Source organism: Myotis myotis, unplaced genomic scaffold (genome assembly GCF_014108235.1).
Source record: "Myotis myotis isolate mMyoMyo1 unplaced genomic scaffold, mMyoMyo1.p scaffold_m19_p_5, whole genome shotgun sequence".
Taxonomy (NCBI): Eukaryota; Metazoa; Chordata; class Mammalia; order Chiroptera; family Vespertilionidae; genus Myotis; species Myotis myotis.
The window spans coordinates 101,632,026-101,656,156 of record NW_023416357.1 but is presented as its reverse complement, the minus strand read 5'-3'; the positions used below and the strand labels follow the sequence as shown (position 1 = coordinate 101,656,156).

The window sequence follows — 24,131 nt, the reverse complement described above, 5'->3', positions numbered from 1 at the left end:
AGTGGCCTCAGTTTCCCCATCAGCAGGATGGGATAATAACAAGGGAATTTGAGGATAAAAGGAGGTGACGCCTGGTGCACTGAACACTGCCAGCTGCTATTGTTATTCGTCTTGCCCGCTCCCTAGGCGTAGCAAGGGCCCAGCTTGAGGTGTGTTGACCAAGTGAAAGAAGGGACAGAGATGCAGCCTGCTTCAGAGGAGGAAGCAGCCTGCTCCTCCTGCGTGGGGTGGGGAGTTGAGTGTGGGCACTGAGTCAGGGAAGACCTGGCCTCAGGCTGGGGGTCTCGGATGCAGGAGCTCAGGGGTGGGGCAGAGTGAGGGAGACCCTGCCTCCCAGCCCTTTCCAGGCAGCCTCCTAAGTCATAACCACAGAGCGCCTGGCTGGCCCCGCCCACCCAAGCTTCCTGGGAGTACAGGTGAAGGGTGAGTAGGGTGAGTCCTAGGGCTTCTGAGTGACAGGGCCCACAGGAAGGCCGCCCCAGAACTGGCAGCCACTGGGGGCCTGATTCATGGCTTTCCAGTAAGTGGGTTAACGGGATCCCAGAGCCCCGGGCTGGGCTAGTTCCCCTGGCTGAGTCAGGTCAGCCAGCCCCTGGAGGCAGTGGGCCTTGCTGAGCCTTTGGGCAATCCCCTTGGCTGCCCGCCCCCCCCCCCCCGCCCCCGCATCTCCCCAAAGCCCTGGGGCCTCTCCAAGACCTCATACCTGAGCCTCCTGGGTCTGAGCACCTGTCTTTCCCCACCTGGACCCCCTTCCTCTCAAGCTATGAGCACCTTTCTCTGCACCCCCCAACTCCATGGTCAGTGTCAAAGCCATGGTCCAGGTTCCCTAGCCTGCCCTCCTGAGGCCAGATACTGGGCCCACAGCTGGAGCTGGTGTCCTGAGCCCCAGATCCAGAGCCCGAGTCCACTGGCCCAGTCCAGAGGCAGGGGTCTCGGCCAGAGCCCCCCAGTTCCCGTTAAGGCTCATTTCCTCCTGGCAGCCCCACCCCTTCTGGTGACCTACAGCCCCGAGTGGCAGGGACTGAGCCACTCACTGGGGGGACAGGTCCGACAGCATTCCGCCTCCGAGGATAAAACCAGGGGTGACCTGCAGGGAACTCTGAACACTCCTGTGGCCAGCACGGCACAGCTCGCCAGGCCGTGGCCCCACCCCCACTGGACATGCTTGTGTCCAGAACCCCCCCAGCCCTGGGTGGGGGCTGCCTCAGGATTTTAACCTCCCTGCTGCTTCTGGCTTCTACCGGTGAGTCCGAGGACCTGCTGCCCCTCCCTCTCTACCTCCCTCTCTGCCCCTTCAGGATCACCTCCTCCTCCCTCTAGACTCAGCCACCTTCCTTCCAGGGCCTGCCGGAATCCAGTCTCCTCCTTTGCTCTCTCCCCTGCACCCCCCCACCCCTCTCTGTTATTTGACTGCTCCATGATGCTCAAGGTTTAAATGAGACACTGCAGGTAGGTACTAAGAGGTTTCATATGCTCCATCTCTGGTGGTTATTGTTGACCAAATTCATTATTGTCTTCATCTCTCTCTCTCCTGTTTCTTTATTTTTAATTCTTTTGTTGTTCTTAATTCCCACTGGAGGATATTTTTTCCATTGATTTTTAGAGTGGAAGAGAGGGAGGGAGGTGTGGGGGGGGGGGAGAAACATAGATGTGAGAGAGGCACATCGATTAGTTGTCTCCTGCATGTGCCTGGGCCAGGGATCAAACCTGCAACCCAGGTACCTGCCCTTGATAGAGAATCAAACCCTTGACCCTTTGGTGCTTGGGCCGACACTCTAACCACTGAACCACACTGGTCAGGGCTCCCTCCCTCCTGTTTCTTCCATCTTCTGGGGCAGCAGCATCCAGGCCTTGGGCTTGGGGTTGGAGGTGAAGGAAGTCTCTGGTCGCTGACTTAGGTCTGAGGGAGGAAGCCCGAGAGGGTCAGGTGTGTGCCCACTCTCCGTGAGAGGTGTCCCAGGGGTAGCTTCTCCCCCCCCCCAGCAGGTGGGATGAATCCTGAGCATGAGCTGGAGGAAGCTGATGGGATGTGCAAGGCTCAGCTCACAATGAGAGCATGAGAGTTCCATCCCGTGCTCTCCAGGCTCCAGGCAATGCCCAACCTGGGAAGGCCTGGAGGGGCCTGGGAATGAGAGACTGGAAAGGGTCACTGGGCCTGGGGGGAGGTCCACTCCACTGGACGCTGGGGGGCCATTCTCTCCACTGGGCACTTGGGGGCCTCCTCTCAAACTGGCCTGACCCTTCCCTTCTCTTGTCCTCAGACACTCTCAGTGCTGCCAAGACACCTGGTGAGTAGGAACCGCCCTGAGGGGAGGAGGCATGGAGGGCGTCTGAGGGGAAGGGCAGTGTCTGTGTGTCTGTCTGCGGGGGGGGGGGGGGGGGGGGGGGGATGGGGGTGGTCAGAAGGAGGCAGAGTTTGGATTAGAGAGCGGGCAGGAAAGGAGGCCCAGAGGACAGAGCAGAGACTGGGGACTGGAGGAGAGAGGGCCAAGAGCAGCTGGAGTCCAGAAGGGCAAATGGCCAAGGAGGTAAAAGGATAGAGTTGTGGGCAAGGCTGAGGGCTACGTGGAGGGGAAAGGCCAGCCAGAAGGGAGGGCAGAGGAAGAGGAAGAGCAGGTCAGGGGAAGACATAGCAGAGGAGGGGGTCCGTGCAGGGCAGAGGGCGAGGCAGTGGAGCACAGGCCTCTGGAGATGGGGCAGAGGGAAGGGGCTGAGGACCATGCTGAGGGGGTGACAGAAAACTGGACCCTCCTCCGCCAGCCTCCCCTGCCTGTGGGAAGCCGCAGCAGCTGAACCGGATTGTGGGTGGTGAGGACAGCGCCGACGCCGAGTGGCCCTGGATTGTGAGCATCCAGAAGAACGGGACCCACCACTGTGCGGGCTCCCTCCTCACCAGGCGCTGGGTGGTCACCGCCGCCCACTGCTTCAAGGGGTATGGCAGCCAGTCTCCTCCACTCGAGTCCCCAGCTTCCTTCCTGCCCCACACCCGGGCTCCTCACACAGCCACGGCTGCCACCGCCGGTTCAGTCTGGGTCCCTCTGGACCGACCCGGCTCCTCCCAGAAGGCTCTGCTGCTGCTTTTGTGGGGACTTCTTGTGCTTGCTCTTCCCCCAACCACCCTTCCCGGACCCTTCCTGGCCATCAGTGGTTCCTGCCTGACCCCACCCCCTTCCCTCTTCCTCCCAGCACTCTGAACAAGCCATCCCAGTTCACGGTGCTGCTGGGCGCCTGGCAGCTGGAGAATCCTGGTCCCAGGTCCCAGGAGGTGGGCATTGCCTGGGCGCTGCCCCACCCTGTGTACTCCTGGAAGGAGGGCTCCCGTGCAGACATCGCCTTGGTGCGCCTTGAGCACTCCATCGAGTTTTCTGAGCGAATCCTGCCCATCTGCCTGCCTGATTCCTCCATCCATTTCCCTCCGAACACCAACTGCTGGATTGCAGGCTGGGGGAGTGTCCATGATGGAGGTGCGTCTCTTCTCCACCATGTGGTTGGGGACAGATAAGGAGATACGGACAGAGGGTGGTGGACACTAAGAGACACAGGTGCCCTGGCAGCAAAGCTTAGAGGCCAGTGGCATAGCATGACAGACAAAAAGATGGACTACAACCCAAAGATGTGGCATCATGGAAGCCTAGGTAGACAGTTTCAGGTCATTTTTAATGAAAGGTATCTTCCGCTGTGTTCTGAGCCAGAGCAACAAAGATATTAAGTGATCTAGAAATGGCTGGAAGGAGGCATGTGTGGGGCCTAGCTGAATGCCAGGAATATGAAAACAGCCCCAAGATTCCAACATGGGCGTGGCATCCCTGGTGGCAGCATGCTGTAATTGCAGGCAAAATTCCCAGGAGGAAATACAGTCTCCAGGACTGTAAAATATAATAATTGCAAACTGAGTTTGGAGGTTTGGAAAACACCATCTAGAAACACAAAGCAGATGAGATAAGGTAAGAGGCAGTGAGGCAGGAAAAGACAGATGAGAGAGAGAGAGACTAAGAAAGGACAAAAGATCAGAAAAATAGGACTTCAACCAGATTCCAGAAGAACTAAGAGAAAGGACACCATTTGTGGAATCTGGAGATCCCACTGACAGGTGTCAGCCTCCCCATGGTCCATAGGGGCTTCTGTGAGAACTGGAACTATGGGCTGTGGGGGCATGTGGGGGGCGGGGGGAGGGTGTGTCTACAATTCCTCCCACCTCCAGGCTGTCAGGAAATTCCTCAAGTTTTCATGACATTCAACACCTAATGCTCACTTATTGAACACTTCACCTATCGCAGTCCCCATGCTGGGTAAAGCAGTGCCTGAGACGGGACAAACCTGGACCACTGGGTCTACCCATCTGTGGGCATCAGAGACCTTGTTTGACAGTTCAGAGCGTAAAGCTGCATGCTCACGTCTCATTCAGTAGGTCCGGAGGTGGAGGCCTGGAATTCGGGTTTTCCGCAACCCTCTTTGGAGACCTTGACAGAGGTGACCCATTAGACTTTGAGAAGCGCTGCCAAAGGGGATGAGGCAACCCGGAGAACTTCCCAGGCCTGACTCTCTCTTCCCCGTTCCCAGTGCCCCTGCCCCACCCTCAGACACTACAGAAGCTGAAGGTTCCCATCATCGACTCGGAAACCTGCGGTCGCCTGTACTGGCGGGGAGCTGGGCAGGAAGCCATTACCGAGGACATGTTGTGCGCAGGCTACCTGGAGGGGCAGCGTGATGCCTGTCTGGTGAGCACCCCACCTTCTTCCCTGAGATTCCTCCTGGCTGGCTGGGCCTCTCCCAGAACCAGCTGTGGCCTGCAGTCCCCTAGGTGCTTGCAGAACAGGCCTCCAGGGGCTTCGGTCACTCACCCATCTGTTCACACATCCAACATAGACTGGGCACCTCAGGTGTCCAGCCCGCCCTCTCGGGGAGCTGTCCCGGGTGGAGGATGGCAGGATGGTGCCCAATGCCTGGCCTTGGACATGGTAAGGCCTGGTTGCAATTCCTACCCTACCCTGCTGCCCGTAGCTGCCAACTTGGGCAAGTCATGTCTTCTTTCTGAGCCTCAGTTCCCCATCCGTGCCACAAGTTACAGTACTCTCTGCCTCACCGAGGAGGGAGGAGGTCTCACACGGGGTGTTTGTCACCAGAAGCGAGCCCAGGAGGCACGTCCTACCCGCCCTCCCTGCCTGGGTGGAGTTCAGGGCCTCAGGATGGATAACTGCCTTCTCCCCACAAAGGGAACCGCCCGCCGCCGTCGCTGTGTCGGACCCTGGGCTGTGCCCACCCGCTGCCTCACGTGGGTGGGTCCCTAACCTGCCCTCCTCTCCGCAGGGCGACTCCGGAGGCCCCCTCATGTGCGAGGTGGAGGGCGCCTGGCTGCTGGCCGGCATCATCAGCTGGGGCGAGGGCTGTGCGGAGCGCAACCGGCCCGGCGTCTACATCAGCCTGGACGCCCACCGGTCCTGGGTGCAGAGGATCGTGCAAGGGGTGCAGCTCCGCGGACACTCCTACGCGAGCGGGAGCCGGCCGTCGGGGTTAAGAATCCTCCGGGGACGCCGGGCGGCCCGGGGCGGCCCCGCGGCCTGATCACGTGGTTTCCTCGCTGTAAATAAGCCATCTACCTCTCCCGGGCGCCCGCCCTCCGCTGGGAGGCCCCGCCCTCGCCCCGCCCCGGGCTCAGGCTCCACCCCTGGGGCCGGGAGCGCCTTTGTGTATATATGTTAATGATTTTTACAGTTATTTGTAATCCCGCCCGCATATTTTATTTATTCCCCCAATTTCAATAAATTATTTATTCCCCAGATCCTGTTTTTTTCCCCCTTGTATGGGGACATTGGGGAGCAGGGGTCCACCTGGGGTTCAACACCCTGACCCCTGACCTTTGCACTGTCCTTTTATAGAGAGAAGGCAGGAGACCCAGCTCTGCCACATGAAAGCACCCCAAGGGTTTGGTGGCTGCAGGGCCCTGCCGATTGGGTTTCCAAAACAGGGCTGGTGGGAGAAACCACGCCCCCTGCGCCCAGAGGCCTGTCTCCGGGTTTGAGCTGAGGCAGCCACGCCTCGCACCCCCAGGAGCTGACTCACCAGTGACTCACAGCTGATTCCGCGAATCCTCCCTGTGGAGGAAGGAGCACAACAATGAGACAGCAGGGCTTCAGGCTCTGCCTCATCTTGGGCTTGAGTCACCTGCCTGCACCCACAGGGGTGGGGTGAGAGCAATGTCCCAAGCCACAAGGAGTCGCCTGGCTTCCTGCCCTGGGGGGACCCAGCTAACACTCTTGTTCCCTTAGGATGGCCTTTTCCACTGTCGGCTCTTCTGCGGCTAGGCCTCCTTCCTCTGGACCAACCCTTTCCCCCCTCCCCTCCCTTCCCCTCCCTCCCCTCCCCTCCCCTCCCCTATATCTGGACCCCTGTCCTAGTCCACCTGGGCTTCCCTGGAATAGTTCATGCAAAAGAGATTCACTCTAAAGCCAAGTCAAGAAAACAACTAGGTCCAGTCACGCTAACAGCGAGGAGTGCCTCCGGCCAGAACCAGGCAGTGAAGTGAGTTTTTGAGAGGGGAGTGCAGTTGTTTGTTGGTTGGTTGGTACCCTTTATTGGAACTACTTTTCTAAAACATTTGTTCCTATTGTTTTGATCACCCTTAGGTTATTACCAGATCACACGAAATGTTGTGGGGTTGGTTTTGTTAAAATAAACAAACAAATGCTAAACTGGCCTCCTGCTCACCTGGAAACCAGCCTGGGGAGTGAGTGGGTGGCAGCTGAATCCCAGGACCTCCCCTTTGTGACCTAGTCCTCTCTTTACCTGTCACTCTGGTCTCCTTACCCTCCTCCCTCCCCTTCAGTAAACAGATGAGCTCCTTAAAGTGACATGCTGACAAAAGCTTTTGAGAAAGGGATGCCTAGAAATATCTGCCAGGGTGGGGAAGCTGCCCCATGAATAGCAGGATACTCCTGGGTGAGCTGGGTTTTCTCTGAGTTGGATGATCAGCCTCCAGGAAGCCCCTGACCCTGAGGGCACCCTTCTGCCCATCTCGAGGAACCTGAGACAGGCTGGGCCCTCAGTGGGGAGCAGGTGCTTCAAAGTTTGACAGGATTCCACAGAGGAGCCCCTTCGCTCCTTGGTTGGAGGTGGGCCCCGGAACATGCCCCAAATCTAGGCCACTCTCAGGGGGAAGGCCTCACTGCTTTGGCCCCATAGATACCCTCTGCAGCCTCTGGAAGCTGCAGACAAGACCCTTCAGCCTGCCCAGCTGTTCCCTCCAGGAGGAGTCTCCTCCAGTGGGAATAGGGCCAATATGCCCATCCAGGCAGATGCCTCCACTCACATTTAACCTCCCACAATGAACAGCCCTTTATAGAGTCCTTCTTACCTTCCCAAGGGCAGGAGTGGAGACACCACAGTGACAAATGTCATTTCAGCAGAAGCTGACTTAGCTGCAGGCTGTGATGTCTGGCTATTGCTCCTTCACAGGCTCCTTCCTTAATTCTTTAACCATCGAGGAGACTTCCCCTCCCCAGTCTGGGACCTCCCAACTCTTCCACTCTGCATCCAGAACAGTGTGAAAAAACACATTTAATCCCAGAACATTCCCCTAGTTGGCAGACTTCTTTGGTTGGCTCAGCCAACACCCATTCCGATCCCCATCCTCTGCTTCCTCCACCGTAGAGATTGGAAAAGCTAAATACTCACTCCTACAATCTCTGGCAAGGTCACCAGTGCCTATGGGACTGAGTGTTGGCCAATGAGATGAAAGCAGATTTCTGATGGGTGGTTTCTTGGGAAGCTGTTTTTTCCTGATAAAAGGGACATTAGCCTGTCCCACCTTCCTCCTCCTTCTAGACTTGAATGCAGGAGAAGAAGCCAAACTTAAGAGGGTACATACTGTATGATTCCATTTACTAGTATATGACATTGTGGAAAAGGCAAAATTGTAGGGACAGAGAGCAGATGGGTAATTGCTAGGGGTTGGAATGGGTGAAGGATTGGCCACAAAGGAGCATGGGGGATTTTTTTTTTATAGTGATGGAATTGGCTCTTTATCATGATTTAGGTGGTAGTTATGTAACTGAATGCATTTATCAAAACTTAAAGAACTATACACTAAAAATGGTGAATTTTACTGTATGTAAACTACTCCATAAGCTTGATTTTTTTTAATATATATTTTATTGATTTTTCACAGAGAGGAAGGGAGAGAGATAGAGAGTTAGAAACATCGATGAGAGAGAAACATCGATCAGCTGCCTCCTGCACATCTCCTACTGGGGATGTGCCCGCAACCCAGGTACATGCCCTTGACCGGAATCGAACCTGGGACCTTTCAGTCTGTAGGCCGACGCTCTATCCACTGAGCCAAACCGGCTTTGGCAAGCTTGATTTTTTAAAAAAACCAACAACAGCCAGAACCGGTTTGGCTCAGTGGATGGAGCGTCAGCCTGCGGACTGAAAGGTCCCAGGTTCGATTCTGGTCAAGGGCATGTGTCTGGGTTGCGGGCACATCCCCAGTGGGAGATGTGCAGGAGGCAGCTGATTGATGTTTCTCTCTCATCGATGTTCCTAACTCTCTATCTCTCTCCCTTCCTCTCTGTAAAAAATCAATAAAATATATTTAAAAACAAAACAAAACAAAAAAACCAACAACGAAAATGTGGAATCCTCCTTGACGCTTCTCTTTCTCTAAATTCAAACCATCAGAAAATCCTATTGGTTCTATTCTATCTTCAAGTCATGTGCAAAAATGACTACTTCTTTTCACGCTGGTCCAAGCCACTTCCCTCTTTCTCTTGGATTTCTATGATAGCCTCCTACCCGGTCCCCCTGCTTCTGTTGTTGCTCTTACCAGTCCATGCTCAGCACAGCAGCCAGAGTGGTTCTCTTAAAACCTAAGTCACATCATGTCATTCTTCTATTCAAAACCCTCCCATGACTCCTTACTTTACTTAGAGGAAATGGCATGACCTTTCTGGCCTTCCTTCTTACCTCTCCTCTCCTTGCTCCCTGTGCTCCAGCCACTTTGGCTTCCAGCTGTCTTGTGGAACACAATAGGCATGCTCCTGCCCCAGGGCCTTTGCACTGCAGCTTCCTCTTCCCCCACATGACTGCATGGCTCACGCCCTCACTTCCTACAGGTCTTTGCTCAAATATGACCATGTCACCATCCTGTTTACAAGAGCAGTGTTCCCCTCCCACATTGCTTCTTTTCTTGCTTTCTCTTCTTCCAGGACATTGATTACTGTGGAACATGCTACATATTTTACTTGTTCTTTGTTTATTGTCCCCTCCCAAACACACACAACTAGGAGATAAGCCTCTGTCCCTGTATTTGTCCTATTCTGTTTTACTGTTTACTAGACTATCTTACCCAAGAAATATTTTCAGTTCATTAGAGGTTAGACCTTTATTTTATCCATCTTGGGACAGTCAGTGTCCAGAAAAAAGGGCCTGGCAAAATAGCAGATGTTATAAACGCTTCATGAGTCCATGGTAAGGAGTATGATCTATTTCATCAGGATGGTGGACATTGTAGACATATCTGCTTTGTTTCTCTAATGAATCACTCAAGCACCACATTCTCTCATGAGCAGAATTTCATTCTCTCTTGGGGCTGCCCCACTCTCTCCACGAATTGTCCAAGAGTCCTAGGGGTTTATTTAGTCCAAAGAGAGGAATTCTATGAGAATTGCAAAGTCCAGCAATCCTCCAATTTAGTTCCATTGGGTCAAGGTCAAGTGGTGATGCGGATGAACAGTGACCCCCCACAGTCTGAGAGACCAACCCCACCTCCACTTTCATGCCCTGGTGTCGCTCTTGCTCATCTCACTCACTGCCAGCCTTGTACTGGTGTCCTCCACGTGCGACCTTGGGTTGCAGGTCTTGAAGGTCACACACACACAGGCCCAGTCATCGTTCCCCAGAGCAGAGTGCCTCAGTGGCCTTGTCCAAAGGGCTTGCCAGGTACTTATACCCCCTCCGCTGGGGACTGACCTTTGGAACACTTCACAACCGAGATTCTCTTTCACTTAGTCCAGTGGTCCGCAAACTCATTAGTCAACAGAGCCAAATATCAAGAGTACAACGATTGAAATTTCTTTAGAGAGCCAAATTTTTTAAACTTAAACTATATAGGTAGGTACATTGTTATTAACTTGATTAGGGTACTCCTAAGCTGGCCTCAATCTGATTGAGGTACGTTGGCTGAGGTCGACCCCTTCCAACTCGCCCATCCACACTTGTCTTGTATACTTGTTTCAGATACATGAGTGAGGATGGGAGAATTGGAAGGGGTCGACCTCAGCAAACGTACCTCAAAACAATGTACCGCCCCGCGCAGCGTCTCCCGTTGCCCCACCAACCGACACCCCCCTCCCCCCACTTCTTCTAACGCCACTTCTTCTAAAGCCACTTCTTCAAAATAGACTGGCCCAGGCGGAAAACCGACTTCTGCGCATGGGCCACGAAGTTTCAATCGCACTGTAGGTGCGCCCCCGCACGTGGTATTTTGTGCAAGAGCCACACTCAAGGGGCCAAAGAGCCGCATGTGGCTCGCGAGCCGCGGTTTGCCAACCACTGACTTAAGACCATATTCCACTTGCTAAGTCATTATCTTTCCCCTCTGGAATTTCCCAGGATCCAGACCTGCCCAGAGAGTTCCCTACCAGAAAAGCCCACCTAGAGTCCTTTAAAAACCTCTGGCCCCCCCGAGAGGCCGAGCGGGCTCGTGGACACCGGGTCGGGAGCCTCCGGTGCCGCTGGGGTAGATGGCTCCCTCTCCTGCAGCCCTGAACTGCCGGAGCGGGTGGAGCCCGCCTTTAATCCGTCATGACTGGGACAGTGACTCTCAAATAGGCTTATGGGTGAAGAATTTCTGGGGGGGGGGGGGGTGTTAACAGTCAGATTTCCGAGCCACCCCGACACTCTGACGCACTGAATCTCGCGTGGCTCGAGGGTTTGTATCTTAGTAAACTTTCCGGGGGATTCGGGCCCACGTGGCCTGCCGGTCACGCCCGCTTTAGGACCAATTTTTATAAATCTATTTAGCGAAGCCATCCTCTCCCTTGGAACCTCCAGGGTGTCAGGGCTTGTCGGACGACTCCGCCTCTCGCCTTGAATTGGCCCCTCGCTCGTCCCGTCCCGGCAGATGACTCTCCCTTCCTGGTTGGTCGGCGGTGAATCCGTGGCGAGGTCTGGACCAATGGGCGCTGTAGTTCGCAGAACGTCACCTGGAGGTGGGTCCCCAGCTGGCGCCGTTGGCCGTGGACGCCTAACTCTCGCGCTGAGACTTCCGGCGGGGGAGCGGAGAGCGGAGTTCTGCGTGAGTTCGCGACGCTGCGAGAAGCGCGGCGCCCAGGTCGGTGCCTAGGGAGGCCCTGGGGAGGGCTGGGCCGAGGGCTGGCGCGGCGGCTCCTGCACCGACTGAGAGGCCAAGGCGCCGCAGGCGGCTGCGGCCCGGCTAGAGCGGGCTCTTCGGCCGCGACCTGAAGCCCAGGGTCCTCGGGCTTCTGCTGACGCCGGCCATCCCTGTGCGAGGCTGGGGGCTCCTTTCCAGGCGGGCACCGCTGGTTTCCCGGGTAGGGCACTCCGGGGGCCTGACGATGGCGTCGGGCCCGGGCTCCCAGGATCGGGAAGGGCTCCTGATAGTGAAACTGGAGGAGGACTGCGCCTGGAGCCAGGAGCTGCTCCCGCCGGACCCGGGGCCCAGCCCGGAGGCCTCCCACCTGCTCTTCAGACGGTTCCGCTTCCAAGAGGCCGCTGGGCCCCGGGAAGCCCTCAGCCGGCTCCAGGAACTTGCCATGGATGGCTGCGGCCTGAGATGCGCACCAAGGAGCAGATCCTGGAGCTGCTGGTGCTGGAGCAGTTTCTAATCATCCTGCCCCAGGAGATCCAGAGCAGGGTGCAGGAGCTGCACCCGGAGAGCGGCGAGGAAGCAGTGACCCTTGTAGAAGATATGCAGAGAGAGCTTGGGAAACTGAGGCAGCAGGTCACAGACCATGGGCGGGGAACAGAAGTGCTTTTGGAGGAGCCTTTGTCACTGGAAACAGCACGAAAGTCACCGAGCTTCAAGCTGGAGCCAATGGAGACTGAGCGAAGCCCTGGTCCCAGGCTGCAGGAGCTGCTAGGCCCCAGCCCTAAAAGGGACCCCCAGGCTGTAAAGGAGAGGGCATTATCTGCTTCCTGGCTTTCTCTCTTTCCTCCGGAAGGAAACATGGAAGACAAGATGACTGGGCCCCAGTTGCCTGAGAGCTTAGAGGACGTGGCTATGTACATCTCCCAGGAGGAGTGGGGGCATCAGGATCCTAGTAAGAGGGCCCTCTCCAGGGACATGGTGCAGGGGAGTTATGAGAATGTGGACTCACTAGAATCTCAGGTTCCCAGTCAGTAGGCCCTGAGCATCCAGGTGGAACAAGGAAGAAAACCATGGGATCCCAGTGTCCAGATTTGCAAGGAGGGACTGAACCCCAGAAACCCACCTCCCGAAGAGAAATTTGAGAGCCGGGAAAAAAGTGCTCAGTCTATTTCTCCTGAGAACATCCATCTGCAGGTGCTTCTGACTGGCCAGGCCAGAGGGGAGGTACCCTGGAGTCCTGAGCAGGGACGGCCTGGGGACAGGGCAGAAGGGCATTGGGAGCTTCCACCAGAGGATCAGATGGAGCAGTCCATAGTGGGAGCAGTCCATAGTGGGAGCCACAAGTTGCAGAGAAGCAGGCCGGCCAAAGGAACTGCGGCTGAAGAAGTTCCATTTATGTCCCTTGTGTGGCAAAAATTTCTCTAATAACTCAAATCTAATTAGGCACCAGAGAATACATGCAGCAGAAAGACTGTGTATGGGTGTAGAGTGTGGTGAAATCTTTGGTGGGAGCCCACACTTTTTATCACTACACAGAGCACATTTTGGAGAGGAGGCCCATAAGTGCCTTGAATGTGGAAAAAGTTTCAGTCAGAATACTCACCTGACTCGCCATCAACGCACCCACACAGGCGAGAAGCCCTATCAGTGTAATGTATGTGGAAAAAGCTTCTCTTGCAACTCCAATCTCCACAGACACCAGAGAACACACACCGGTGAAAAGCCCTACAAGTGCCCTGAGTGTGGCAAGAGTTTTGCTCACAGTTCCAATCTCCTTAGGCACCAGAGAATTCACACAGGAGAGAGACCCTGTAAGTGTGCTGAGTGTGGAAAAAGTTTCTCTCGAAGTTCCCACCTTGTCATACATGAAAGAACTCATGAGAAAGAGAGGCTTTTCCCCTTCTCCGACTGTGGGGAAGCAATGAGTGACAGCAGCTCCTTTCTTACAAATCATGGAACCCACAAAACAGAGAAGAAACTCTTTGAATGTCTGACCTGTGGGAAAAGCTTCCGGCAGGGCATGCACCTCACCAGACATCAGAGAACACACACAGGAGAGAAACCATATAAATGTACCCTTTGCAGGGAAAACTTTTCTCATAGATCCAACTTAATCAGTCACCAGAGAATTCACATGGGAGAGAAACCGTATACCTGTCATGAGTGTGTAGACAGTTTTTCTCACAGCTCCAATTGGATTCGTCATCTGAGAACCCATACAGGAGAGAGACCCTATAAATGTTCTGAATGTGGAGAAAGCTTTTCTCGGAGTTCACGCCTTATGAATCATCAGAGAACTCACACCAGATAGAAACATGGAGTTTCATTTCACCACAGATAAGGTGGCATATTCAGAGGGGACTGCTGTTGAGATCTGGTATTTCTTGCCCTGATGACCAAAATCATCTGTGTTGTTTTATTTCTAAATTTATTTTATTGATTTCAGAGAGGAAGGGAGAGGAGAGAGAGAGAAACATCAATGATTAGAATCATTGATGGGCTGTCTCCTGCACGCACCCCCTTCACCCCCCCCCCCCCCACTGGGGATGGAGCCCACAACACAGCATGTGCACTGACCACGAATCTAACTGTAACCTCTGGTCCATAGGTCAACACTCAACCAGTGAGCCATAGGGGCTGGGTGAAATCATCTGTTTTTGAGGTAATTACTGTAAAGAGTAACAAGGATGGGTATGTGTGTGGGGTGGGGTGGGGGGGAGTCATTGCAAGGGAGAAGCAGAGGCAGCAAAGGACTAGCATCAAGCTAAAATGGAATTCTGTCTGAACTAGTGAGGATGAAAAGTCTTTGAGGTGACCTGCTTAGGGCAGAATTCTCTATGAAGCCCACCTTGTCTCATGGTGCCTACCCCCTTAGTATACAGTGGGGCCTTGACTTACAAGTGTCCCGACTGACGAGTTTTTCGAGATACGAGCCGTCTCTTGGCCGATTTTTTGCTTTGAGTTTCGAGCTAAAATTCGGGTTACGAGCCAGCTTCAGATACCTCACCGCTAGTTGGCGCAGCGAACGTCACAGTGAACGCCACAACATCAGCCCAGCATCACGTGTCTCACTCATTCACTTTAAGCGGTTAGCTCTTAGTTGAAGCATCAGTATTGTGCTCGCATTTGTGCTTGCAGTTATTTTGCAAAACTTCGTTTTTTCAACCATGGATCTGAAGAAAGTAAGTGTGAAGGACAGTGCTGAGAAGAAGAAGCGGATGATATGCATTGAATTAAAGAAAGAAATTATCGAAAAACATGACCAAGGTGTGTGTGTAATTGACTTGGCGAAGCAGTACGAGCGTAGCACTTCTATGATCTGCATCATACTGAAGCAGAAGGAGCCTATACAGGCTACAACTCCAGCCAAGGGCGTTAAAATAATTTCTAAACAGCGGACATCTTTCCATGAAAATATGGAGAAGCTGCTAATGGTGTGGTTAACAGAGAAGCAGCTTGCAGGAGATACCGTAACGAAGGCTATAATCTGCGAGAAGTCATGAGCTATTTATGCTGACTTGCTGCAGCAGACCCCAGGCACTTCAATGGATGAGGCATCGGGCGAGCCGTTTAAAGCCAGTCGGGGCTGGTTCGAAAATTTTAAAAAGAGGACCGGCATTCACTCCGTTGTCAGACATGGTGAGGCACCGAGCGCAGATATAAAGGAAGTTGACATCAACGAGCTCATCGAGGAGCACTCCGAGGAACTGACAACGCAGGAGCTAAAGGAGCCACAGACGCAGCAGCACACGGAGGTTTTGCAGGAAATAGATGACACGGAGGAGGAAGAGGAGGTTATCTCTATAAGTGAGATAAAGGAAATGTTGGGAATGTGGGAGAAACTTTCAGACTTTATTCAAAAGAAACACCCAGAAAAAATTGCAACTGGGCGTGCGATGGAGCTGTTTAATGACACTTGCCTAACTCATTTCAGAAAAATTCTGAAAGGGAGGATGGAACAGATCTCATTGGACAGGTTTTTATCGAAAACTCCTGTAGATGAAAGTGATGACAGCGTGCGAAAAGGGCAAAAACCAGCAAATAAGATTCAGTTATTCAGTTCAGCCTTTCTCCTCCAACTCCATCAGCATCTTTAAGTTGTTTGATCTCCAAGGTAAATGCTGTACATTAAACTTAATAAAACAAGTTTATTGCACTACATTCTATTGTTCAGTATTGTGTTTTTTATACAATATTCATTATTTTTAAATACATTTTTCTTATTTAAAAACATTTAACAAAACAATTGCGGTGTTTTTTGGGTGTCCAGAATGGATTAATGGCATTTCAATTCATTGTAACGGTGAAAATTGATTTGACATACGAGTAATTTGAGTTATGAGCTCCGTCAAGGAACGAATTAAACTCGTAAGTCAAGGCCCCACTGTATTTGGCCACATTGTGATTTGGATGCCTTAATTAGTCTTGTCTTTCCCAGAAACTTTGGGAATCTATATGACTTTTTGTTACTGCTTCCTCACTTGGGGCATTCAGTAGAAATTTGAACTCCTGAGGCCCTTGAGACCAAAGAAAAGGGGCTAAATCTCCTGGGAAACCAGCTTGAGGGAAAAGAAAGACTGGTGGTTAGTTGTAGCTCTCCAAAAGGCCTTGACAGGGAAGCCACAGTTCACCTCAATGGGCCTCACAGGAGGGCCATTGGCAGGCCATGAATGTCGTCACCTCAGACAAAAAGGACCCAGAGACCTAAGGGAAATAGTAAGAAGGAATTTGCAGGTCAGCCTAGGAATTGGCAGAGGGAACTGGAATCTGAATTACTCTAACCTGTACAGAGATCAAGACTTCCCCCACCTCTGTCAGAGAAGGATAAACAGAACTCTGGAGTCTTCAGAGGGTTATGTAAGAAGGGTTCCCTAGGAGACTTTGAAAACACATCTTAGGGAAATTAGGGATCATGCTTTTCCATGTTGGAAATATGTTTGGATGGTAATAAATACCTTCAAGAAAAAAAAAACATAATAAAAGTAAAAAATGAAAAAAACCTCTGGCTCCCCATCCCTGGGTGCTGATGCCATTTTGGGGCTCAGCTCAAATGGTCTCCAGATGACCTAATACATTTATAATTCCGTATCACTTTGGCCTCGTGAGTTCTTCCTTTGGTGACCCTAACAGTTGGTGCCAAAATTCTTGGAGGCCCTTTGGCTCAGTGGGTAGAGCATTGGTCTGCAGACTGAAGGGTGCCAGGTTCGATTCCGGTCAAGGGCACATGCCTGAGTTGCAGGCTTGATCCCCAGTAGGGGCCATGCAGGAGGCAGCCGATCAATGATTCTCTCATCATTGATGTTTCTGTCTCTCCCTCTCCCTTCCTCTCTGAAATCAATAAAAATATATTTTAAAAAATCTAGGAGGGTTCCACGGGCAAGGGGAGTCATTGCCCCAACTTCAGTCACCCTGAGTTTGTTACTCAGAGAGCAGTAGACAGCAGCAACTCATCCTGGCCTTACCTCTGAATCCTACTCGGGTGACTCGACCACCTGCCTCAATTAGGCCTCCCTCCTTATGAGCCCTCCCGAGCCAGCCAAGGAAGACACCTGACAGATCAGGAACCTCTCCTCCATTGCTGACCCCCCATCCCACACGGGCCAATCTTCTCTAGGTGAGTGATGGTCTACAATTTCCCTTATCTCCAGCCTTCTGCCCACTTACTCTCACTGACTTCTTGAAAGTACTCTCATTGTGAAAGTCCTAGAGCTAGGCCAGAAGACTCCTCAGCTGTTCAGCTTCAGGTCCTTCTGGACTGGGGATGCCCAGTCCGGAGGGTCGCCCCTCGTTTCTCATGGTGATTTGTTTAGCAGTGGGGACGCTTGCCTTAAACAGTCACCTCTGGACTTGTGATCTGTCACTCACAGACCTTGTGAGCCACCCTTTATCAAGGGGAACACTCACTCCATACCCACTAAAATGACCCCTCTTGGCTGTGTCCTTAAAAATCCTGACCACCTTAAACTCAGGGCAAAGAACAGGCCCCAGCACCTCATTTTCTTTTGCAACACTGTTTGGCCACAATATCAACTAGAAAATGCATCTCAATGGCCTGGAAACAGCCCTTTCAATTTTGACATTGTGTGATTTACACAAAATATCATACCCCTAGCTTCTGATTCTGAATCTACTTCTGACCCAGCAGACCACCGACCTCCACCCCCTTATGCGCCCCCTCCCTCACCTGCAGTAGATTCCCCAAACCCAGATCTAACCAGCAACCACCTTCTCCAAGGGCCCCTGAGAGCCCAAATCCTGAGAACCCGAGCTCTAATAGAGCTTTCCCCCCACTTAACCCTCGCTCTTGGGCCACCCAAAAACCGCCTTCCTCAACAGCCGCTTCTATTCCTGCGGCCATTGTACCCCTGAGGGAGGGAGCAGGAAGTGACCTCCTTTTCCTTTTCCACCGACCAGACCACTTTTATGGAGGAATTTGAGTTCCTGACCCAGTCTGATGACCGGACCTGACAGGACATCTATGTTATCCTGTCCTCCTCTCTAACCCAGAGGAGAAGGGGTGCATCTGGTAGCAGCTCAGCACCAGGCTGAGGCCCTCTATAGACAGGATGCTGTGGCCAACCTGGTTGGTGCTAATGTGATCCCTGAACTTATGGGAGATGGGACGACCTGGTTAATTCTCCAGGGTGCAGGCTCACCTGTCTCATTGCTGGACTCAAAAGGACTTCCCATAAGGTGGTCAACTATGACAAACTTAATGAAATCCTCAGGGCTCTCTTCCTCTCCCACATCATGGAGGCCTTACAGAAATTTACCACCTTAGACCCCACGTCCCAGAGGGAACCCTTCTTCTGAACACCCATTTTATATGCCCCCGACATATACCGTAAACTTAGAAAAATAGATACAGGTCCGTAAACCCCTCAAAAAGACCTCGTTAACCTGGCCTTTAAGGTCTTTAATAATAGAGACGAGGAGACCCAAATCCAAAAACAAAAGCGAGATCAGGCCAGGCTGAGGCCCAGAGGGAGGCCTTTCAGCTCCTGGCCACCGCTCTCACGAACCCCAAACAAAGTGCCAGTCCTCCAACCAAGGGTAAGCCAGGGGCTAAGCCTCCTCCGGGCCCATGCTTCACATGCAAGAAGGAAGGACACTGGGCCAAGTCCTGCCCAAACCCGAGACCCCTGCCTGGGCCCTGCCCCAAGTGTGGAAGGGAAGGCCCCTGGAAATCAGACTGTTGTCTGACCCCTCCAGGTCAACCTCAGTCAGTCCAGGAAGGCTGCCGTCTGGATCCGGTTTGGAGCTTCCAGACCTCCTGGGACTGGCCACCCAAGACTGAAGCTGCCCAGGTCCTGACAAGGCCCCACAGACTTACATCACCAGGACAGAGCCTCCAGTAACAATTGTGGTGGCAGGTAAGCCAACCTCATTTAAAAAAAATATATATTTTTATTGATTTCAGAGATGAAAGGAGAGAGAGAGAGAGAGAGAGAGAGAGAGACAGAAACAAAAATGATGAAAGGGAATCATTGATCTGCTGTCTCCTGCACACCCCCCTGGGGACTGAGTCTGAAACCCAGGCTTGTGCCCTGATCAGGAATCGAACCGTGACCTTCTGATTCATGTCAACACTCAACCATTGAGCCCCACTGGCCGGGCAAGAGCAACTTTCTTTACTACAAAACTGCAAACACTTAACAGTCCTGTTATCAAAAGCAGAACTCATTATCACCCAAAGCTTAGCATGTTATCTCTAAGGAAAAATGTGGCATTCTTAAATCCAAGCAGCTGGAGGCCTGGAAACTGCTGCAGGGCTGGCTCCCTGCTTCCCCTGCCTTTTCTCCAGCCCCATAGGCCCATACATAATTTTCCAAAGTCTTTGGTAACTTAAAAGCTTTGGAGCATTGCTGGGTTAAATCATAAACATCTAAATATTTTTTTAAAATATATTTTTATTGATTTCAAAGAGGAAGGGAGAGGGAGAGAGATTTAGAAACATCAATGATGAGAGAGAATCATTGATCTGTTGCCTCCTGCATGCCCCACACTGGGGAACAAATGAGCTCACAACCTGGGCATGTGCCCTGGCTGGGAATTGAACCGTGACCTCCTGGTTCATAGGTCGACACTCAACCACTGAGCCACATCGGCCGGGCAAGTGTGTGTTTATTTGTTTATTTTTTAAATATATTTTTAAAATTGATTTCAGAGAGGAAGGGAGAGGGAGAGAGAGAAACATCAATGATGAGATAGAATCATTGATTGGCTGCCTCCTGCATGCCACCTACTGGGGATCGAACCCTGCAACCCGGGCATGTGCTCTTGACTGGAATCGAACCCGGGACCCTTCAGTCCACAGGCTGATGCCCTATCCACTGAGCCAAAATGGCTAGGGCTAAAGCTGGTTATTTCTGAATGGGTAGAAAGGTTTGTGAAGGTTGTAGAAAAGTTTGTCCAGTGAGTCAGGACCTGATCGCCCCTGACATGGAAGGGACCCCTTCTCTCCTAGTAAGCAAAAGCAGCCCCGCCCAGCTCTCCCATTGCTTAAGTTCTTAGGTTGGAGCCTAGACTTCTGTATTTCTACTGCTCATTCACAGTCCTTATCATTATCATTACCATCCACAGACATTATCATTGAAAGCCTCAACAGGTCTTCCTGCTTGGTATTTAGGAACTTCTCTCCCCTTTTCTAGCCTTCTTAAAAGCCATACACTGCAAAGGACTCTGACTCAGGATTGATCCCATAATACAGGGAAATAACAAAGCAGCACTCAGAGGAAGCCTCTGTCTCCCCAGCTCTTAGCTGTACCTCATATAACACCCAAATACACTCCAGAGGAACTTCAGTCCTTGTTAGCTCTTGGGGCTATGTAGGAAGATCCATGGTTAAAATTTCGGAGAAAATATAGCCTTCCCCAGGGACAGGCCCATGATATCTTACGGGCTATTTGCAATTCCCTATATATAGGATTCAGACCACTTTTACAACTCCGAAAACCCCTCATCACCTATCCGAGCCTAGCCGCCCTCCTGCATGATATCACTAAAACCTGTTCTACTTGTTTCTCAGTATCTCCCCAAGGACAGGTTAGTCCTCCTTCTCTGCCCACTCATCAGGCAAGAGGCCAAATCCCTGGATAAGACTGGCAAATTGTCTTCACTCACATGCCCCCTATTAAAAGAACCAAATATCTCTTAACCTTGGTAGATACCTTCTCAGGCTAGAAGCACTCCCCATGTCTGAAAAGTCCTCCAAGGTCACACAAACTCTCATTCAGTATATCCTTCCCAGATTCGGTCTCCCCACCTCATTACAATCAGATAATGAACCTGCTTTCATATCTCAACTCCACAGGCCTCCTCTACTCTGAACATCCAGTGAACTTACACACCCTCTACCGGCCAGCCCCAGTCTTCAGGCAAGGTAGGAAAGGCGAATTCCTTAAGTCTCACTTAACTGAATTAAATCTCAAAACTAACAAACCCTGGACTACTCTCTACCTCTAGCCCTTATGCACATCCAGGCAACCCCCCACCCCAGCACCCTCCCTTCTTAGTCCCTTTGAACTCATATATGGAAGACCCTTCTTACTAGGAAATTTCCCTTCCACAGAGACCCCTTGAGGAGACTGTGTCCCCATTTAAAATCTCATCCGACAGTTCCTGAGAGAACATGCTGGCCAGGTCCTCCCTTGACCTTTTATGGGAGACATCCCCCTACTCCTCTACAGCCAGGGGACTGGGTCCTCCTAAAGGCAAACCATCCATAAATAATTTACAGCCCCAATGGCAAGGCTCTTATCAGGTACCCCTAACAACCCTACTGCAGCTAACCTGTCGGGCCATACCTCATGGCTCCACCTTTCCACATTGAAACCCATCCCTGGAACACCACAGTTAACCTAGAACTACCGAACAACCATTGGTCCCAACGGTTGACTACCAGGTCTCCCTGGAAGCCAATGGTTCACTCCTATAGCTAGTATGTTTTAGTTCTTATCGAACCATTCAGGCCCAAGGCTTCAAGTGCTCCTTTTCTTCCCTTTTGATTTTCCATTGGATAACAGCCCATTCTAGCATTCCCGCCCGCTTTCTCTGCAGTAGAATCTCAACCATTCATCAGTTACCTCTTATTGGTAAGTGTCATGGCGACTACCCTCTTGGTTTGGGGTGCGGAACCGGGAAAAGGAACCTCATACCTATTAGTGCACCTCTTCTCTCCATACCTTTCAGCTTGTCTCCATGATCAGGGATCTTTCTCCCTGTGTGGGGAAAATACATACATCTGCCTCCTGACTGGACAGGAACCTGTACTCTCCTCTCCTCTCGCCCAGTGTAGGTGTAGCCCCAAATAATTAGTCTTTACCTGTCCCCGTAATCCATCAGGGCCACACAAAAGGGCAGTCCAGATAACCCCTCTCCTCGTAACCCTCAGCATCACAGCAGGTGTCAGGACTGGCATAGGCGGCTTAACCACTGCTCTATCGTATTTTGAAATCCTGTCTCAGGACCTACAAGAAAGCCTAGATAACATTGCCAAAGGTTTAGTTTAAGTTCAGGATCAGATAGACTCATTAGCAGCTGTCATCCTCCAAAATCCGAGAGGACTAGACCTCCTAACTGCAGAGAAAGGGGGTCTATGCCTCTTTCTGGAGGAAGAATGTTGTTTTTATGTCAATCAGTCTGGCCTAGTCAGGGATGCTGCCCAAAAATTAACAGAAAAATTAGAGAACGTCAATCAAATTCATGGAACTACTAGTAAAGAATATAAATTCGTATGCCTGGTTACTTCCCTTCATAGGACCATTAACATTCCTATTCCTCATCCTCATTTTTGGCCCATGTATTCTGCACCATTTTCCATCTTTCCTTCAGGACCTTCACTTTTGAGTCTTCACCAACCAGTCTCTCGGGGAAATCATGCTGCTGCAACCCCTCACGCCAACCAGGAGGCATCTTTACAGGGTTCCAGCCAACTGCAATCAAAACCCATCTCCCTTTGATCTTGAATTTCCCCTCAGCAGGAAGCCATAGAACAAAAAGGCTGGGATGTTAGGTCTGATCAAATAATTGAATCCATTGCCCCTCCCCTGGAAACTTACCTTAGACCACTTCACAACCACCATTCCCTTTCACTTCAACCACATTCCAATGGCTCAGACCATTAGCTTTCCCCTCCGGACTTTCCCAGGATCTGTATCCACCCAGAGTTCCCCACTGAAAAAGCCCTCCTAGAACCCTATGAAACCTCTGACTCCCCATCCCTGGGTGATGATGCCATTTGGGGGCTTAGCCCACCTGGTCTCCAGATGACCTAACACATTTATAATCCTTTATCACTTTTGGCCTCATGCAGTGCTCCTTTAGACCCTAACGGTGTTGACCCTGGATCACTTGGGGTTTACTTCCTGTTAACGGACGCAGTGGAACTATCCCAATTTATCAGGGAATACTAATAATATCAAATCTCTCTAAATTTGACTTTCATGACTGGTCTCCAACTTAAATTCAACTATTTTGCATTTTATTCACCAGTAGATTTTACACCCATTTCTTGTTTGTTTGTTTTTTCTTTCTGTTGGTTGATTTTTCATTAATCATTTTAGTTGCTTTAAGTTTCGCATGTATGAGTAATGTCTTTTAAATTTCCTGTTCTGTGATGATATATGACTCCAGGAAATGCTACTGATATTTACCTGTCATGGCACTGTTTGTCACCCAACCTGTGTATCACTGCGTGTAGCCAAGAGATACTGTGTTTAATCCACATACCAGGAAATAGTGGCCATTTCACTGGGGACCCCATAAAAGAGTAAGATAGAGTTCCTTTTATTTTTTATTGGTTTATTTTCAGTTTTTTTCTTTTTTAAAAATTGTTGACAGTATTACAGATGTCTCCCACTCCCCCCCTTTTGCCCCCCTCTACCCAGCTCCTGCCCCACTCCAGGCCTTCACCACACTCTTGTCTGTGTCCATGGGCTATGCCAGGGGTGGGCAAACTTTTTGACTCGAGGGCCACAATGGGTCTTAAACTGGACCGGAGGGCCGGAACAAAAGCATGGATGGAGTGTTTGTGTGAACTAATATAAATTCAAAGTAAACATCATTACATAAAAGGGTACGGTCTTATTTTTTTTAGTTTTATTCATTTCAAACGGGCCGGATCCGGCCCACCGGCCGTAGTTTGCCCACGGCTGGGCTATGCATACCCTATATAATAAAAGGCTAATATACAAATAGACTGAACAGCAGAACAACCGGAACAGCTAAACAACCGAACAACCGGTCACTATGACGTGCACTGACCATCAGGGGCATGTGTGGAACATGGCGGGCGTCAGCAGTGGTGGGATGGTGGAGCAGGTGAGTGGGGGCACCATACCAAGGCGGGGTGCTGGTTGCTGTCATCGGGGCAAGCCTCTGGTGGTTACTGAAAATTCTTTGCTCCCATGCTCTGCGGTCCTGCCTGGCGCTCGCACCTCCTGCCAGTGCTGGCCCAGCTCACACCCACTGCCGGCACCATCAGTGGATGTGAGTGGCGGCTGCCGGCCCCAATCACCCCTCAGGACTTCTCCACCTCTCCCTGCTCCTGAGAGGCAATCAGGGCAGCAGCTGCCACTCGCACCCACTGACGGTGCCAGCCCCGCTTGCACCCACTGCTGGCACCAGCCGCAATTGCTCCGCACTGTCAGCAGATGTGAGTGGGGCCAATGCTATCAGCCGTGGGAACGGTGGTAAGAGCAGGGCTGCTGGCAGACAGGGGACTGGGCCTTGGTGGGAGGGGCTGGATGGGGGTGCACAGGAGGGGCCGAGACATGCCCCTGGGCCCACCACAGCCTCTCAGCCC

General features: G+C 51.8%; 1 protein-coding gene, 1 long non-coding RNA gene and 1 pseudogene across 3 annotated transcripts; all 3 read left to right on the top strand.

Moving 5' to 3' along the window:
- Positions 1-780: 780 nt before the first annotated feature.
- PRSS22 (serine protease 22) lies at positions 781-5,779 on the top strand. Its single transcript, XM_036309871.1, has 6 exons — positions 781-1,243; positions 2,262-2,288; positions 2,761-2,932; positions 3,187-3,464; positions 4,561-4,718; positions 5,308-5,779. The coding sequence occupies exons 1-6, from the start codon at positions 1,162-1,164 to the stop codon at positions 5,560-5,562; spliced, it is 972 nt and encodes a 323-aa protein (XP_036165764.1). The 5' UTR covers positions 781-1,161; the 3' UTR covers positions 5,563-5,779.
- Positions 5,780-10,870: 5,091 nt separating this feature from the next.
- LOC118656575 lies at positions 10,871-17,794 on the top strand (annotated as a pseudogene).
- A 2,614-nt stretch (positions 17,795-20,408) lies between these two features.
- LOC118656875 lies at positions 20,409-23,223 on the top strand. Of its 2 annotated transcripts, XR_004967739.1 has the most exons (4): positions 20,409-20,541; positions 20,640-20,708; positions 21,352-21,420; positions 22,160-23,223. It is a non-coding gene; the product is annotated as an uncharacterized LOC118656875 (long non-coding RNA). The 2 variants fall into 2 exon arrangements; XR_004967738.1 differs by lacking the exon at positions 20,409-20,541 and having other exon boundaries at positions 20,595-20,708.
- The last annotated feature ends 908 nt before the right edge of the window (positions 23,224-24,131 follow it).

What these genes read in the sequence shown, in the direction of transcription:
- PRSS22 (XM_036309871.1), top strand. Translation starts at nt 1,162, where the DNA reads ATGCTTGTGTCCAGAACCCCCCCAGCCCTGGGTGGGGGCTGCCTCAGG. An exon ending in GCCGCCCACTGCTTCAAGGG is followed by an intron (nt 2,933 to 3,186) that starts GTATGGCAGCCA and finishes TCTTCCTCCCAG; the next exon opens with CACTCTGAACAAGCCATCCC. An exon ending in GGCAGCGTGATGCCTGTCTG is followed by an intron (nt 4,719 to 5,307) that starts GTGAGCACCCCA and finishes TCCTCTCCGCAG; the next exon opens with GGCGACTCCGGAGGCCCCCT.